This window comes from Hyperoodon ampullatus (genome assembly GCF_949752795.1).
Source record: "Hyperoodon ampullatus genome assembly, chromosome: 7".
Lineage (NCBI taxonomy): Eukaryota > Metazoa > Chordata > Mammalia > Artiodactyla > Ziphiidae > Hyperoodon > Hyperoodon ampullatus.
This window is the reverse complement of record NC_136920.1, coordinates 26,230,984-26,246,758: the sequence shown is the minus strand read 5'-3', so window position 1 is coordinate 26,246,758 and position 15,775 is coordinate 26,230,984. Positions and strand designations below refer to the sequence as shown.

The following is a 15,775-nucleotide window of genomic DNA, read 5'->3' as shown; positions in this document are numbered from 1 at the left end:
ACAGAACTGGGGGAAACAGAGACTCCACTCTTGCAGGGCACACACAAAGTAATGTGCGCATCAGGACCCAGGGGAAGGAGCAGTGACCCCATAGGAGACTGAACCAGACCTACCTGCCAATGTTGGAGGGTCTCCTGCAGGGGCAGGGGATGGCTGGGTCTCACCGTGGGGACAAGGACACTGACAGCAGAAGCTCTGGGAAGTACTCCTTGGTGTGAGCCCTCCCAGAGTCTGCCATCAGCCCCACCAGATAGCCCGGGTAGGCTCCAGTGTTGGGTTGCCTCAAGCCAAACAACCAACAGGGAGGGAACACAGCCCCACCCATCAGCAGTCAAGTGGATTAAAGTCTTACTGAGCTCTGCCCACCAGAGCAACAGTCAGCTCTACTCACCACCAGTCGCTCCCATCAGGAAACTTGCATAAGCCTCTTAGATAGCCTCATCCACCAGAGGGCAGACAGCAGAAACAAGAAGAACTACACTCCTGCAGCCTGTGGAACAAAAACCACATTCACAGAGAGATAGACAAGATGAAAAGGCACAGGGCTATGTACCAGATGAAGGAACAAGATAAAACCCCAGAAAAACAACTAAATGAAGTGGAGATAGGTAACCTCCAGAAAAAGAATTCAGAGTAATGATAGTGAAGATGATTCAGGACCTCAGAAAAAGAATGGAGGCAAAGATCGAGAAGATGCAAGAAATGTTTAACAAAGACCTAGAAGAATTAAAGAACAAACAAACAGATGAACAATACAATAACTGAAATGAAAACTACACTAGAAGGAATCAATAGCAGAATAACTGAGGCAGAAGGGATAAGTGACCTGGAAGACAGAATGGTGGAATTCACTGCTGTGGAACAGAATAAAGAAAAAAGAATGAAAAGAAATGAAGACAGCCTAAGAGACCTCTGGGACAACATTAAACGCAACAACATTCGCATTATAGGGGTCCCAGAAGGAGAAGAGAGACAGAAAGGACCTGAGAAAATATTTGAAGAGATTATAGTTGAAAATGTCCCTAACATGGGAAAGGAAATAGCCACCCAAGTTCAGGAAGCACAGAGAGTCCCAGGCAGGATAAACCCAAGGAGAAACACTCTGAGACACATAGTAATCAAATTGGCAAAAATTAAAGACAAAGAAAAATTATTGAAAGCAGCAAGGGAAAAATGACAAATAACATACAAGGGAACTCCCATAAGGTTAACAGCTGATTTCTCAGCAGAAACTCTACAAGCCAGAAGGGAGTGGCATGATATACTTAAAGTGATGAAAGGGAAGAACCTACAACCAAGATTATTCTACTCGGCAAGGATCTCATTCAGATTCGATGGAGAAATCAAAAGCTTTACAGACAAGCAAAAGCTAAGAGAATTCACCACCAAACCAGCACTACAACAAATGCTAAAGGACCTTCTCTAAGTGGGAAACACAAGAGAAGAAAAGGACCTACAAAAACAAACCCAAAACAATTAAGAAAATTGTCATAGGAACCTACATATCGATAATTACCTTAAACGTGAATGGATTAAATGCTCCAACCAAAAGACACAGGCTTGCTGAATGGATACAGAAACGAGACCCACATATATGCTGTCTAAAAGAGACCCACTTCAGACCTACGGACACATTCAGACTGGAAGTGAGGGGATGGAAAAAGATATCCCATGCAAATGGAAATCAAAGAAAGCTGGAGTAACAATACTCACATCAGATAAAATAGGCTTTAAAATAAAGAATGTTACAAGAGACAAGGAAGGACACTACATAATGATCAAGGGATCAATCCAAGAAGAAGACATAACAATTATAAATACATATGCACCCAACATAGGAGCACCTCAATACTTAAGGCAACTGCTAACAGCTATAAAAGAGGAAATCAACAGTAACACAATAGCAGTGGGGGACTTTAACAACACCTCACTTACACCAGTGGACAGATCATCCAAAATGAAAATAAATAAGGAAACAGAAGCTTTAAAGGACACAATAGACCAGATAGATTTAATTGATATTTATAAGACATTCCATCCTAAAACAGCATATTATACTTTCTTCTCAAGTGTGCACGGAACATTCTCCAGGATAGATCACATCCTGGGTCACAAATCAAGCCTCAGTAAATTTAAGAAAATTAAAATCATATCAAGCATCTTTTCTGACCGTAGCGCTACAAGATTAGAAATGAATTACAGGGAAAAAAACATAAAAAACATAAACACATGGAGCCTAAACAATACGTTACTAAATAACCAAGAGATCACTGAAGAAATCAAAGAGGAAATCAAAAAATACCTAGAGACAAATGACAATGAAAACACGACGATCCAAAACCTATGGGATGCAGCAAAAGCAGTTCTAAGAGGGAAATTTATAGCTATAGAAGCCTACCTCAAGAAACAAGAAAAATCTCAAATAAACAATCTAACGTTACACCTAAAGGAACTAGAGAAAGAAGAACAAACAAAACCAAAAGTTAGCAGAGGGAAGAAATCATACAGATCAGAGCAGAAATAAATGAAATAGAAACAAAACAGTAGCAAAGATGAATAAAACTAAAAGCTGGTTCTTTGAGAAGATAAACAAAATTGTTAAACCATTAGCCAGGCTCATCAAGAAAAAGAGGGAGAGGACTCAAATCAATAAAATTAGAAATGAAAAAGGAGAAGTTACAGCAGACACTACGGAAATACAAAGCATCCTAAGAGACTACTACAGGCAGCTCTGTGCCAATAAAATGGACAACCTGGAAGAAATGGACAAATTCCTTGAAAGGTATAACCTTCCAAGACTGAACCAGGAAGAAATAGAAAATATGAACAGACCAATCACAAGTAATGAAATTGAAACTGTGATTTAAAATCTTCCAACAAACAGAAGTCCAGGACCAGATGGCTTCACAGGTGAATTCTATCAAACATTTAGAGAAGAGCTAACACCCACCCTTCTCAAACTCTTCCAAAAAATTGCAGAGGAATGAACACTCCCAAATTCATTCTATGAGGCCACCGTCACCCTGATATGAAAACCAGACGAAGATACTACAAAAAAAATTACAGACCAATATCACTGATGAATATAGATGCAAAAATCCTCAACAAAATACTAGCAAACAGAATCCAGCAACACATTAAAAGGATCATACACTATGATCAAGTGGGATTTATCCCAGGGATGCAAGGATTCTTCAATATATGCAAATCAATCAGTGTGACACACCATATTAACAAATTGAAGAAGAAAAACCATATGACCATCTCAATAGATGCAGAAAAAGCTTTTGACAAAGTTCAACACCCATTTATGATAAAAACTCTCCAGAAAGTGGGCATAGAAGGAACCTATCTCAACATAATAAAGACCGTATATGACAAACCCACAGCAAACGTCATACTCAATGGTGAAAAACTGAAAGCATTTCCTTGAAGATCAGGAACAAGACAAGGATGTCCACTCTCACTGTTTTTATTCAACATAGTTTTGGAAGTCCTAGCCACAGCAATCAGAGAAGGAAAAGAAATAGGAGGAATACAAATTGGCAAAGAAGAAGTAAAACTGTCACTGTTTGCAGATGACATGATACTATACATAGAGAATCCTAAAGATGCCACCAGAAAACTACTAGAGCTAATCAGTGAATTTGGTAAAGTTGCAGGATACAAAATTAAAGCACAGAAATCTCTTGCATTCCTATACGTATACTAATGATGAAAAATCTGAAAGAGAAATTAAGGAAACACTCCCATTTACCATTGCAACGAAAATAATAAAATATCTAGGAACATACCTACCTAAGGAGACAAAAGACCTGTATGCAGAAAACCATAAGACACTGATGAAAGAAATTACAGATGATACCAACAGATGGAGAGATATACCATGTTCTTGGGTTGGAAGAATCAATATTGGGAAAATGACTATACTACCCAAAGCAATCTACAGATTCAATGCAATCCCTATCAAATTACCAATGGCATTTTTTACGGAACTAGAACAAAAAATGTTAAAATTTATATGGAGACACAAAAGACCCCGAATAACCAAAGCAGTCTTGCAGAAAAAAAACGGAGCTGGAGGAACCAGACTCCCTGACTTCAGACTATACTATAAAGCTACAGTAATAAAGACAATATGGTACTGGCACAAAAACAGAAACATAGATCAATGGAACAAGACAGAAAGCCCAGAGATGAACCCATGCACCTATGATCAACTAATCTATGACAAACGAGGCAAGGATATACAATGGAGAAAAGACAGTCTCTTCAATAAGTGGTGTTGGGAAAACTGGATGTAAAAGAATGAAATTAGAACACTCCCTAACACCATACACAAAAATAAACTCAAACTGGATTAGAGACCTAAATGTAAGGCTGGACACTATAAAACTCTTAAAGGAATACATCGGAAGAACACTCTTTGACATAAATCACAGCAAGATCTTTTTTGATCCACCTCCTAGAGTAATGGAAATAAAAACAAAAATAAATGGGACCTAATGAAACTCCAAATCTTTTGCACAGCAAAGGAAACCATAAAGAAGACAAAAAGACACCCCTCAGAATGGGAGAAAATATTTACAAACGAATCTACAGACAAAGGATTAATCTCCAAAATATATAAACAGCTCATGCAACTCAATATTAAAAAAACAAACAACCCAATCCAAAAATGGGCAGAAGACCTAAATAGACATTTCTCCAAAGAAGACATACAGATGGCCAAGAAGCACATGAAAAGCTGCTCAACATCACTAATTATTAGAGAAATGGAAATCAAAAGTACAATGAGGTATCACCTCACACCAGTTAGAATGGGCATCATCAGAAAATCTACAAACAATAAATGCTGGAGAGGGTGTGGAGAAAAGGGAACCCTCTTGCACTGTTGGTGGGAATGTAAATTGATACAGCCACTATGGAGAACAGTATGGAGGTTCCTTAAAAAACTAAAAATAGAATTTCCATATGATCCAGCAATCCCACTACTGGGCATATACCCAGAGAAAACCATAATTGAAAAAGACACATGCACCCCAATGTTCATTGCAGCACTATTTACAATAGCCATGTCATGGAAGCAACCTAAATGCCCACCAACAGACGAATGGATAAAGAAGATGTGGTACATATATACAATGGAATATTACTCAGCCATAATAAGGAATGAAATTGGGTCATTTGTTGAGACGTGGATGGATCTAGAGACTGTCATACAGAGTGAAGTAAGTCAGAAGGAGAAAAACAAATATCGTGTATTAACGCATATATGTGGAACCTAGAAAAATGGTACAGATGAACTGGTTTGCAGGGCAGAAATAGAGACATAGATGTAGAGCACAAACTTATGGACACCAAGGGGGGAAAGCCGTGGGGGGTTGGTGGTGGTGGTGTGATGAATTGGGAGATTGGGATCGACATGTATACACTGATGTGGATAAAACTGATGACTAATAAGAACCTGCTGTATAAAAAAATAAATAAAATTCAAAAATTAAATAAATAAAGGAAAAAGTAAAAAGGAAGGATAAGGAATTACTTCCGAAAGAATGAAAAAGGCAAGAAAGATTAGCAGGAATTTCATCAATGAGATTAAAGGAACATTGTTCAGAGGATATTCCCAAAACTTCAGGATCTCTTAGGACCCATGGTTTGTTTGTGTTTTGGCCAGGGCTGCCTAGCACTTACAAGAATAGCTCTACTCTTTCATTTCTTTGTGTGTCCAACTTATTCTTAATTGTCTGTTTTCTACAGGTAACCCGGGACCAGATGAAGGTGTTTATACAGCAGGAATTTAAGAAAGTTCAAAAAGTGATTGCTGATGAGGAGCAGAAGGCCCTTCATTTAGTGGACATCCAGGAAGCAATGGCCACAGCTCATGTGACTGAGATACTGGCAGACATCCAGTCCCATATGGATAGATTGATGACTCAGATGGCCCAAGCCAAGGAACAACTTGATACCTCTAATGAATCAGCTGAGCCAGAGGCAGAGGTAAAGGAGAACGACTATAATAATTAGCACAAGAAATAGGCAGAAACTGACTGCCATGTTTGTTAATTCTGGAAATTCCCCCTTTTGGTCCCTAAACATGAATAGATTGAAAGCTTAGATAGTGTATAAGTGTTTAGATTGGTGTGTAAACCAGTTTGGTAGTATTGGCTGCTAGGGCCTGTGTGCAGCAACTAGGCCTAGCAGAGTATTTGTACACCATGACTTAAAGGAGTATAGTCAGTGGGGCAAATACTATTCACAGTTAATGAGGGAAGCCAGAAATCACAGCCCGAAAAGAGGGCAATTGACAGATCCCAAGTTGTGAAATGAGCCTATAAATATGGGCTGAGTGAGAGTAAGTCAGGAAGTAGAGCATAAAGCAGGGCAAAATAAAAGATTTTGGACTGATTCTGTGAATAGTAAAAAGGTGCCTCAGGCTGGCTTTTATATGGAGCTAACTGCATAAATTGGGGGCATGACTGTTAGATTAAGAGAGGCATGTGGGCTAGAGCATTGTGAGGATCAAAAAAAGTATGAATGAAAGACACAAGATAAATGTTGAATCACTGTTTTTAGTCACTACATTCATTGTTATTTTGTAATAGGAATAAAAGAATGTTAGATATTTTACCAAACAACATATTCAGGCATTTAGAATATTTCTAAAAAAGACATTTAAGGTGGCCATTTTAAAAAAATATAAAACTTATATTTCAGCCACTGGGGAGAAGCTATTGTTTATGAGGTTTCATACCATTATGTTGAAAATTCTGGTCAGGCTTATGCCAGATAGGTTTAGGGTAGGCCCTTCTAGAAGAAAACGTAGGGGAGTCTTGTGAAGTTTCTAGGACAGCTGCTGACTCAGTGAGCTCAGCCTTAACTAACAGTTTTGCCTTGGCCCAGGAAAGCCTAGCCACAGAATAAACCAGTCAGCAGAAGAGCCACGGTATGATCCAGGAGGCAGGTACTGTCTTTGCTGTCCTGATAGGAAACGTAAGAGACCACTGGACAGTTATCTGCTTCACTCATCCAGGGTTCTTGATTAATTTTCATCACTGTGTGAAAGGGATAGAATAGCTCTTGTTCTTTTCATTTCATCCTCCTCAGAATTAAAGTGTGTGCCTAAATAAGTTTCTAGATAGGCAAGAGAGCATGTTATATTTATCATTTCATTTAATCCTTATTTCAGTATTCCTTGTCTCCATCTTACAGATGGGCTATTGAGATGCCGAGAACTGCAGTCATTGACTCAGTGTCTTTTAGTTAGCAGAAAAGAGAGACAGGATTCAGTCCATCCTGTTCCCATGCCTGTGCTTTTTCCCTACTATATGCTGTATACCAAACATCCCGTTTATATCTGTGGGAAGAATAAGGATAATCAGTGCCTAGACAGCCTTGCATTCCTAAGACCTTTTACTCTGTGGAGGTGGTCACTTTGTGTCTTTTTTTAAAATTAATTAATTAACTTAAAATTTTTAATTTAATATTGGAGTAGATTTTGTGTCTTAAAAAGTTCAGCCTTAACTCAAGGGATCATTGGCATAACTCTGTCCCCAATTCCCCTCAGATTGGACCTTCCACATTTATTCTGTGTGTTGATTAGGTTGTTTTTTCAAAAATAAAGATTTCATTTTTAAAGACATCTCCCTCTCTTTTATTTTCATTTCAAATAATGGATTTAGTCCCTCCCCAACATTAACTGTCCTTTAAGTACTTCAGTGACTCAACTGCACTATCCTTGTTAACTCTGATGGAATTACTCTCATGGATATAAAGATGACAAGGCCTAAGTACCAGGCGATGGACAAAATAAGCTATTAACAATGAGAAGTAGCATACATCCGGCTAGAGCTTTTACACAGAGCTGTTATTATCTAATAGCCTCTCATTCCAGCTAATCTGGTAACTTATTGATCAGAGCAGATTTCCAGTACCTCTCTCTCTCAACAGAGTTCTTTTCTTCTCTTTGCATGGTATAGATTTTTTTTAAATTACCTGTATTTTTAATTTAATCAAAAGATCCGGGCTTCCCTGGTGGCACAGTGGTTGAGAGTCTGCCTGCCGATGCAGGGGACACGGGTTCGTGCCCTGGTCCGGGAGGATCCCACATGCCGCAGAGCAGCTGGGCCTGTGAGCCATGGCCGCTGAGCCTGCGCGTCCGGAGCCTGTGCTCCACAACGGGAGAGGCCACAACAGTGAGAGGCCCGCGTACCGCAAAAAAAAAAAAAAAAAGACCCGCCCCCGCCAAGATTTTATTGTGAAAGTTTTCAAATGTACAGCAAAGTTGAAAGGAGTTTTTACAGATTACACCCATATACCTGCACCAGGACTCTGCCATTAACAATTTACTATACTGATTCATTTTATATATATAGCCATCTTTCCAACCTTCTACTCCTCAATGCATCTTATCTTTGCATTTGAAAACAAATTGCATCTTCTGGTTCTGAACAAGATGGAGTAAATGTATTTCATTTTACTGTTTCCATTAATCACAGTAAAAATTTCTGGACAAAATACTAAGTCACCTACCAGAAGACTCTCAAAAGTGGAGGAAAGATGGCAGACTGACCAGAGACCTTGGGATATGAGGAGCCACACAGCAATGAGTACCCTTCGGGGGGGTTTCTTGCTTCCTGTGTATCCTGGCCTGGATGCCCTGCAAACTGGAAATGCTAATGAGCATAGGCAAAAAGAACATCTCCAAGAAAAACCTGCTCTCTAGCCAAAGGACTGGGAAAAGGGCGGTTCAGCTGAAGAGAAACCTTTTAATAATACCTGCATATTCTGGCAGTGAATCCCTTCCCAGCCCCAACTGGCACCACAGTAGTGGAGTGTATTTTATACCCTCGCCTATAGCAATGAGGTGTCACTTTTTTCTCCATGGAGCTTTAGGTAAAAGTCTAACTTCTACCTGCCCCTCTCAGAAGTGAATGGTGCCCACCTCCCATGGAGCCTGAAGGTGGGACTCTGACTTACACCCCTCCCCCACAGTAATAGGAAGGGAATAACAGCCCACCCCTATGGGGACTGTGGATAGAGCTTTAACTCCTCCCTACCACCCCTGCATTAACTAGGCAAAGCCCCTCCCCAACTGAGTCAGTGGGTGGATTCATACCATCCCCTTTTACTGTGTAGTGATGAGTTTGTGCCCTTCCTCCTCCTGAGCTAACACCAGTGGAGACTATAGAGTCTCCATTGGAGCACTGTCACCTGAGGGAGGTGACCAGAATGGCACTGCAGAAGCTTTATAAACTCAATTGACATTTGAACCATAAGCCACAAAAGTGGTCTAGGACATGTGTTCTGACCTAAATAGGTTGACTACCTTCTAGAATAGAAGATTTAAACAGGAACCAGGTCTTATAATATCCAGGATACAGTCCATAGTTACTCATCATACCAAGAACCAATGAAATCTCAACTCTAATGAGAAAGAAAATCAGTAGATGCCAACACCTACATAGGGTGACATAGTATTTGGAATTATCAGACAAGGATTTTAAAGTCACTATTATAAAAATGTCTCAATCAATAACAAACTCTGGAAACAAATGAAAAATAAAAAAAAATCAGCAAAGAAATAGGAGATATAAAGAAAGACCAAATGAAATTTTAGAACTGCAAAATACAGTGACTGACATAAAAACTTCACTGGACTGACTCAATGGCAAATTGGAAATGACAGGAAAGAATCAGTGAATTTGAAGACAGATCAATAGACATCCAATCTGAACAACCAAGAAAAAAGATTGAAAAATAATTGAATTGAGTCTCAGGGACCTGTGGGACAAGAAAGAAAGATCTAACATACATGTCACTTGTACAGTAAGGGGAGGAAAAGGAATATAGAGCTAAAAAAAAATTCAAGAAATAATGGCTCAAAACTCCTAAAATTTGGTTGAAAAACATAAACCTAGAGATTTAAGAAGCTGAGTGAACCCAAGTGAGATAAATCTAAGAAATCCATACCCAGACTCATCAAAGTCAAACTTCCAAAAACTAAGGACAAATAAAAAATCTTGAAAGCAGAGTAGCCAGAGAGGAATGACACATTAGATATGGGGAACAATAATTCAAATGAATGTGGTATATGTAAGATTTTCTTCTGTAGCCATTGAAATGATGAAGTGGGTTTTCTCCATTATTCTGTTGTGATGGTTAATTACATTGGTTAATTTTACAATATTAAATCAACCTTTCATTCCTGAGATAAACTCCCACCTGATCATTAATGTATTATCTGGGTTCAATTCATTAATATCTTGTTAGAGATTTTTATGTCTGTGTTCAAAGAGGGATATTCATTTATAAATTTGTATTTTTATAATATAATTGTCAGGCTTTAGGATTGTCAGGTATTAGGATTATGCTGGCCTCAGAAAACAAGCTGAGAAGTATTTCCTCCTCATCTGTTTTCTGTAAGAGTTTATGTAAGATTGGTGTTATTTCTTCCTTAAATATTTGATAGAATTTACCAGCAAAACAATCTGTCCTGGAGTTCATGTGAAGGTTTTTGGTAACCAATTCAGTTTATTTAATATAGAACTAGTCAAATTTTTTCATCTTATATTGATTTAAAATTTTCAAAATTTGTATTAGCTGTAATTTTCAAGGAATTTGTCATTTTCATCTAAGTTGTTTTAGTTTCTAGTATAAAGTTGTTTATAGTATTTTCGTATCTTTTTTTTTTTTTTTTTTTTGGGGGTGGTACGCGGGGCCTCTCACTGTTGTGGCCTCTCCCATTGCGGAGCACAGGCTCCGGACGTGCAGGCTCAGCGGCCATGGCTCACAGGCCTAGCCGCTCTGCGGCACGTGGGATCTTCCCGGACCGGGGCACGAACCCGTGTCCCCTGCATCGGCAGGCAGACTCTCAACCACTGCGCCACCAGGGAAGCCCTTTCGTATCATTTTTTAACTGTCTGTAGCCTCTGATGTGTCTATAGCCATCTTTCATTTCTGTTACTGATAATTTGTGATCTTCCCCCTTTTCTCCTTGATCAGTCTAACTTGTATTTTATTAATTTCATTGGTCTTTTTAAAGAATTAACTTTTGGATTTGTTAATTTTACTCTTTGTTTTCTATTTTGTTTACATCTGCTTTTTTTTTTTTTACTTATTTTGAGTTTACCTTGTTTTTTTTTAAGAATTAACTTGATATCATCTGTACTTTTTTTTTTTTTTTTTTTTTTTGGCTGTGTTGGGTCTTTGTTGCTGTGCATGGGCTTTTCTATAGTTGCGGCGAGTGGGGGCTACTCTTCGTTGCGGTGCGCGGGCTTCTTATTGGGTGGCTTCTCGTTGCAGAGCACGGGCTCTAGGCGTGCCAGCTTCAGTAGTTGTGGCACTCGGGCTCTAGAGCACGGGCTCAGTAGTTGTGGCGTACAGGCTTGGTTGCTCCATGGCTTGTGGGATCTTCCTGGAGCAGGGCTCGAACCTGTGTCCCCTGCATTGGCAGGCGGATTCTTAACCACTGCGCCACAAGGGAAGCCCTACCTTGTTTTTTTATCTAGCTTCATAGATCACGGATTTTACTACTTTCTTCTTTTATGTAAACTTTTAGAGCAGTACATTTCCCTCTAATTGCTGCTGTAGTTGAATCATACAACTTTGGTTATGTTGTGTTTTCATTATCATTCAATTTGAAATATTTTTTCATTTACCATGTGATTTCTTCTCTTTGCTCATTGATTATTTAGGAGTATATTGTTTAGCTTCTAAATATTAGGGATTTTCCTACATTATCTTATTGTTACTCATTTCTAATTTAGTTCCGTTGTGATCAGAGAACCTATTCTGAATGATTTCCATCTTCTAACACTTAACTGAGACTTGCTTTATGGCCGAACATATGGTCTTGGTGAATGCATATGTGCACCTGAAAAGAATATGTATTCTGTAGTTTGAGGTAGTGTTCTACTAAATATCAATTAGGTGTTCAGATAATATATGTTTTTACTGATTTTTATGTCTAGTTCTATCGGCTGCTGAGAGAGGGATGTTTAATTTCCAAGTATGATTAGGGATTGTCTATTCCTTTCTTTAATTCTATCAACTTTTCTTTAGATATTTTGAAGCTCTATCATTAAGCAAATACATATTTATGATTGTTACATCTTCCTGATGAACCACCCCTTTAATCATTATGAACATTCCCTTTTTCTCTGATAATACTCTTTGTCTTGATAACTGTTTTATCTAATGTTAGTAGAGCCAATCTACTGTTTTTGTGGTTTATCTCTTTCCATCCATTTGCTTTCAGTCTGTCTGTATTGTTAAATTATGTCTCTCACAGACAGCATATAGCTGGGTCTTAGTCATTTATCCATTCTGATAATCTCTGCCTTTTAATTCAAGTGTAATGTCCATTAACATTTAATGTTATTCTTAATACGGTTAAATTTAGGTCTGCCATTTTGCAATTTGTTTTCTGTTTGTTCTTCTGTTTTTGTTCCTCTCATTGTCTTTTCCTGCTTTCTTTTGGATTTTTGAAACATTTATTTGAATTCCATTGTTATATATCCATTGGCCTTTTAGCTGTTACTTTGCATTATTTTTTAGTGGTTTCCATAAGGATTATAATATATATCCTTAAATTTTCAGTCTACTTAAAATTAATATTGAACCACTTCACATAAAATGTAGATAGCTTGAAACTGTATAGACCAACTGACCCTCTTTCCATATCCTTTATGTTATAGTTGTCACATGTATATAATCTACATATGTTATAAACACTGCAAGACAGTTATAATTTTAGCTTAAAGCCATATGCTTTTAAAGAAATTAAGAAGGAAAAAAAGATAATTTCATATCTGTGTGTTTGTGTGTGTGTATATATACATATAGGTTTTTTTTTTTTTTTTTTTTTTTGCTGTATGTGGGCCTCTCACTGTTGTGGCCTCTCCCGTTGCGGAGCACAGGCTCCGGACGCGCAGGCCCAACGGCCATGGCTCACGGGCCCAGCCGCTCCGCGGCATGTGGGATTTTCCCAGACCGGGACACGAACCCGTGTCCCCTGCATCGGCAGGTGGACTCTCAACCACTGCGCCACCAGGGAAGCCCTACATATAGGTTTTAAGCAAGTTTGTAATAATAATTGCGTAACTCTAAATTTACTTGAAGTTATTTATATACACTTAAAACAGGTAGTTTTATGGTATTATACCTCAATAAAGCTGATAAAAACAATGCATCTAGATATCCCACCTGCCCAAGTGCTATTTGCCTTTGATTCATGAAGATTATTCTAAAACCAGAACATTAACACAGTGTATCTGTTTTAAGAAACCTTCAGGATAGATGAATTTGATTAGGTCAAGTAGAATCACAGAGTTTCTGGTTGAAGGAGTCCAAAGATTACAAGGTTTCCTGGTGACATTTTTTTTAAAATGTGTTTTAAATAAATCTTTTTTGGTCATCTGATAGAATATAGGGTAGGGGAAGAGTTTCAATACCAGTTCTATGTCCTGTGGTCTTTCTTCTCTTCAATAAGATGCGGTCTTTCCCCTCTTCAAATAACTAAAGTTATTTCTTTTTTAATCATTATAAAATGTTTAAAACTCTTAGACACAGCAGAAAATAAATACAACACTCTAACTTGATAGTTATCACTGGGTGTTATATTTATTCTGTTTTTTAATTGTGTGTGTGTGTGTGTGTGTGTGTTTCCCCAGCTTTATTGAGATATTGTTGACATATGACATATGTAAGTTTAAGGTGTACAGTGTGATGATCTGATACATGTATATATTGCAAAATGATTACCCCAGTAAAGTTAGTTAACACCTTCATCCTCATGCCATTTTTTTCTTAATGTCATATTTTCAGTTTTCTTCATATTATTAGAAATTCTTCATAATGTTCGAACCCTGAACCAGTGATACAGATTTGACTTTTACCCCATTTTAAGTTATTTCCAACTTCTTATTGTCATTTATAACATTGTAGTGAATGTTTTAGTTTATAAATCATAAGTAATTATTGAGTCAAAGTTATGTACATTTTTTAGGCTTGTGCATATTTATAAACTGTCCATAGAACAATTATATCAGTGTGTATTTTTATCACCAGTTTTTAAAGTCTCTCATTTTTTGCCTGAATTTAGTTATATCTTTTATAAAACTCTTTGCCAAAGTCAAGTATTTAAAAAATGTGTCTTTATTTTTACTTGGATGTCATGAGAATTTCCATCTTTTGTCTAGTTTTGAGAGAAGAGTACTGAGCTGCAGTGAGATAATCTTAGAAAAAGTTAGTTTAAGTGAGTAAACCATTAAAAATGAAACATGAATACCCTAAACGTTTATTTTAAACTTGAAATAAAGATCTATGTATTTCTTTGATTCCAAGTCAGGGTCTTTTCTTTGAGAATATGGGTTTGCTGTTTGGAGTGGAGTGTCATATTTCTGGCATTAACCATACCCATGCTCTATCGTTTGTAAGGTCCAATTTCAGTCTCTTTATAAGTGAGGAGGATAACATTTGAAGAAAGTGGAATGTAGAATCCTAGACTTTTTAAATGCCATTTTAAAAATTGAAGTATAGTTGATTTACAGTGTTGTGGTAATTTCAGATGTATAACGAAGTGATTCAGTTATATTCTTTTTCAGATTCTTTTCCGTTATAGGTATTACAAGGTATTGAATATAGTTCCCTGAGCTCTACAGTCAGTCCTTGTTTATTTTATATATAGTAGTGTATATCTGTTAATCCCAAACTCCTAATTTATCCCTCCCCACCCCTTTCCCCTTTAGTAACCATAAGTTTGTTTTCTCTGTCTGTGAGTTCGTTTCTGTTTTGTAAATAAGTTCATTTGTATCATTTTTTTAGGTTCCACATATAAATGATATCATATGATATTTGGCTTTCTCTGTCTGACTTACTTCACTTAGTATGATAATCTCTAAGTCCATCCATATTGCTGCAAATGGCATTATTTCATTCTTTTTATGGCTGAGTGATACTCCATTGAGTGTGTGTGTGTGTGTGTGTGTGTGTGTGTGTGTGTGTGTGTGTGTGTGTATATATATATATATATATATACACCACATCTTCTTTATCCATTTATCTGTTGATGGACACTTAGGTTGCTTCCATGTCTTGGCTATTGTAAATAGTGTTGCTCTGAACATTGGAGTGCATATATCTTTTTGAATTAATATTTTCATCTTTTCTGGATGTATGCCCAGGAGTGGGTTTGTTGGGTCATATAGTAACTCTATTTTTAGTTTTTTAGGGAACCTCCATACTGTTCTCCATAGTGGCTGCACCAATTTATATCCCCACCAACAATGTAGGAGGATTCCCTTTTCTCCACACCCTCTTCAGCATTTATTATTTGTAGACTTTTTAATGATGGTCATTCTGACCAGTGTGAGGTGTTAGACTTTTATACTTTATATTTTCTAATATTTTGCATGTGTCTCACCTACATCAAAATTGACAGCAATTGTTAAGTAATTCATCTTTATTGACTGCTTTGGAAGCATTCAACTTAATTTTCATGGAAGCAACAACTGATGGAGCAACAGATATCTCTTGCACTCATTTTTTGTTATTCAGTAAAACATGTCACATAATTACAAGTTCAATTGATATAAGCAGGCTTAGAAGCAAACTTGTTTGATTCTTGGTGAACATACATTTTCACTGGTAGAAGTAGAAATGGAAGGTTGTACTAGATAGAGTGTACCCTAACAGCCAAGAACACTTAGGATATTTTACAGAGGGATTTGGGAGCATTGCTTAATCTAATAAGTCATTGAAATGGAAGTTGTTG

At 37.5% G+C, this 15,775-nt stretch overlaps 1 protein-coding gene across 1 annotated transcript in view; it reads left to right on the top strand.

The window, feature by feature from the left end:
* The window catches only part of TRIM44 (tripartite motif containing 44), a gene marked incomplete at both ends in the record, with an annotated part of 109,827 nt that overhangs the window by 44,176 nt on the left and 49,876 nt on the right, over window positions 1-15,775 (top strand). The window contains one exon of the mRNA XM_079708927.1: window positions 5,761-6,000. Coding sequence (XP_079565053.1) covers window positions 5,761-6,000 — 240 coding nt within the window. The remainder of the gene's footprint in view (window positions 1-5,760; window positions 6,001-15,775) is intronic.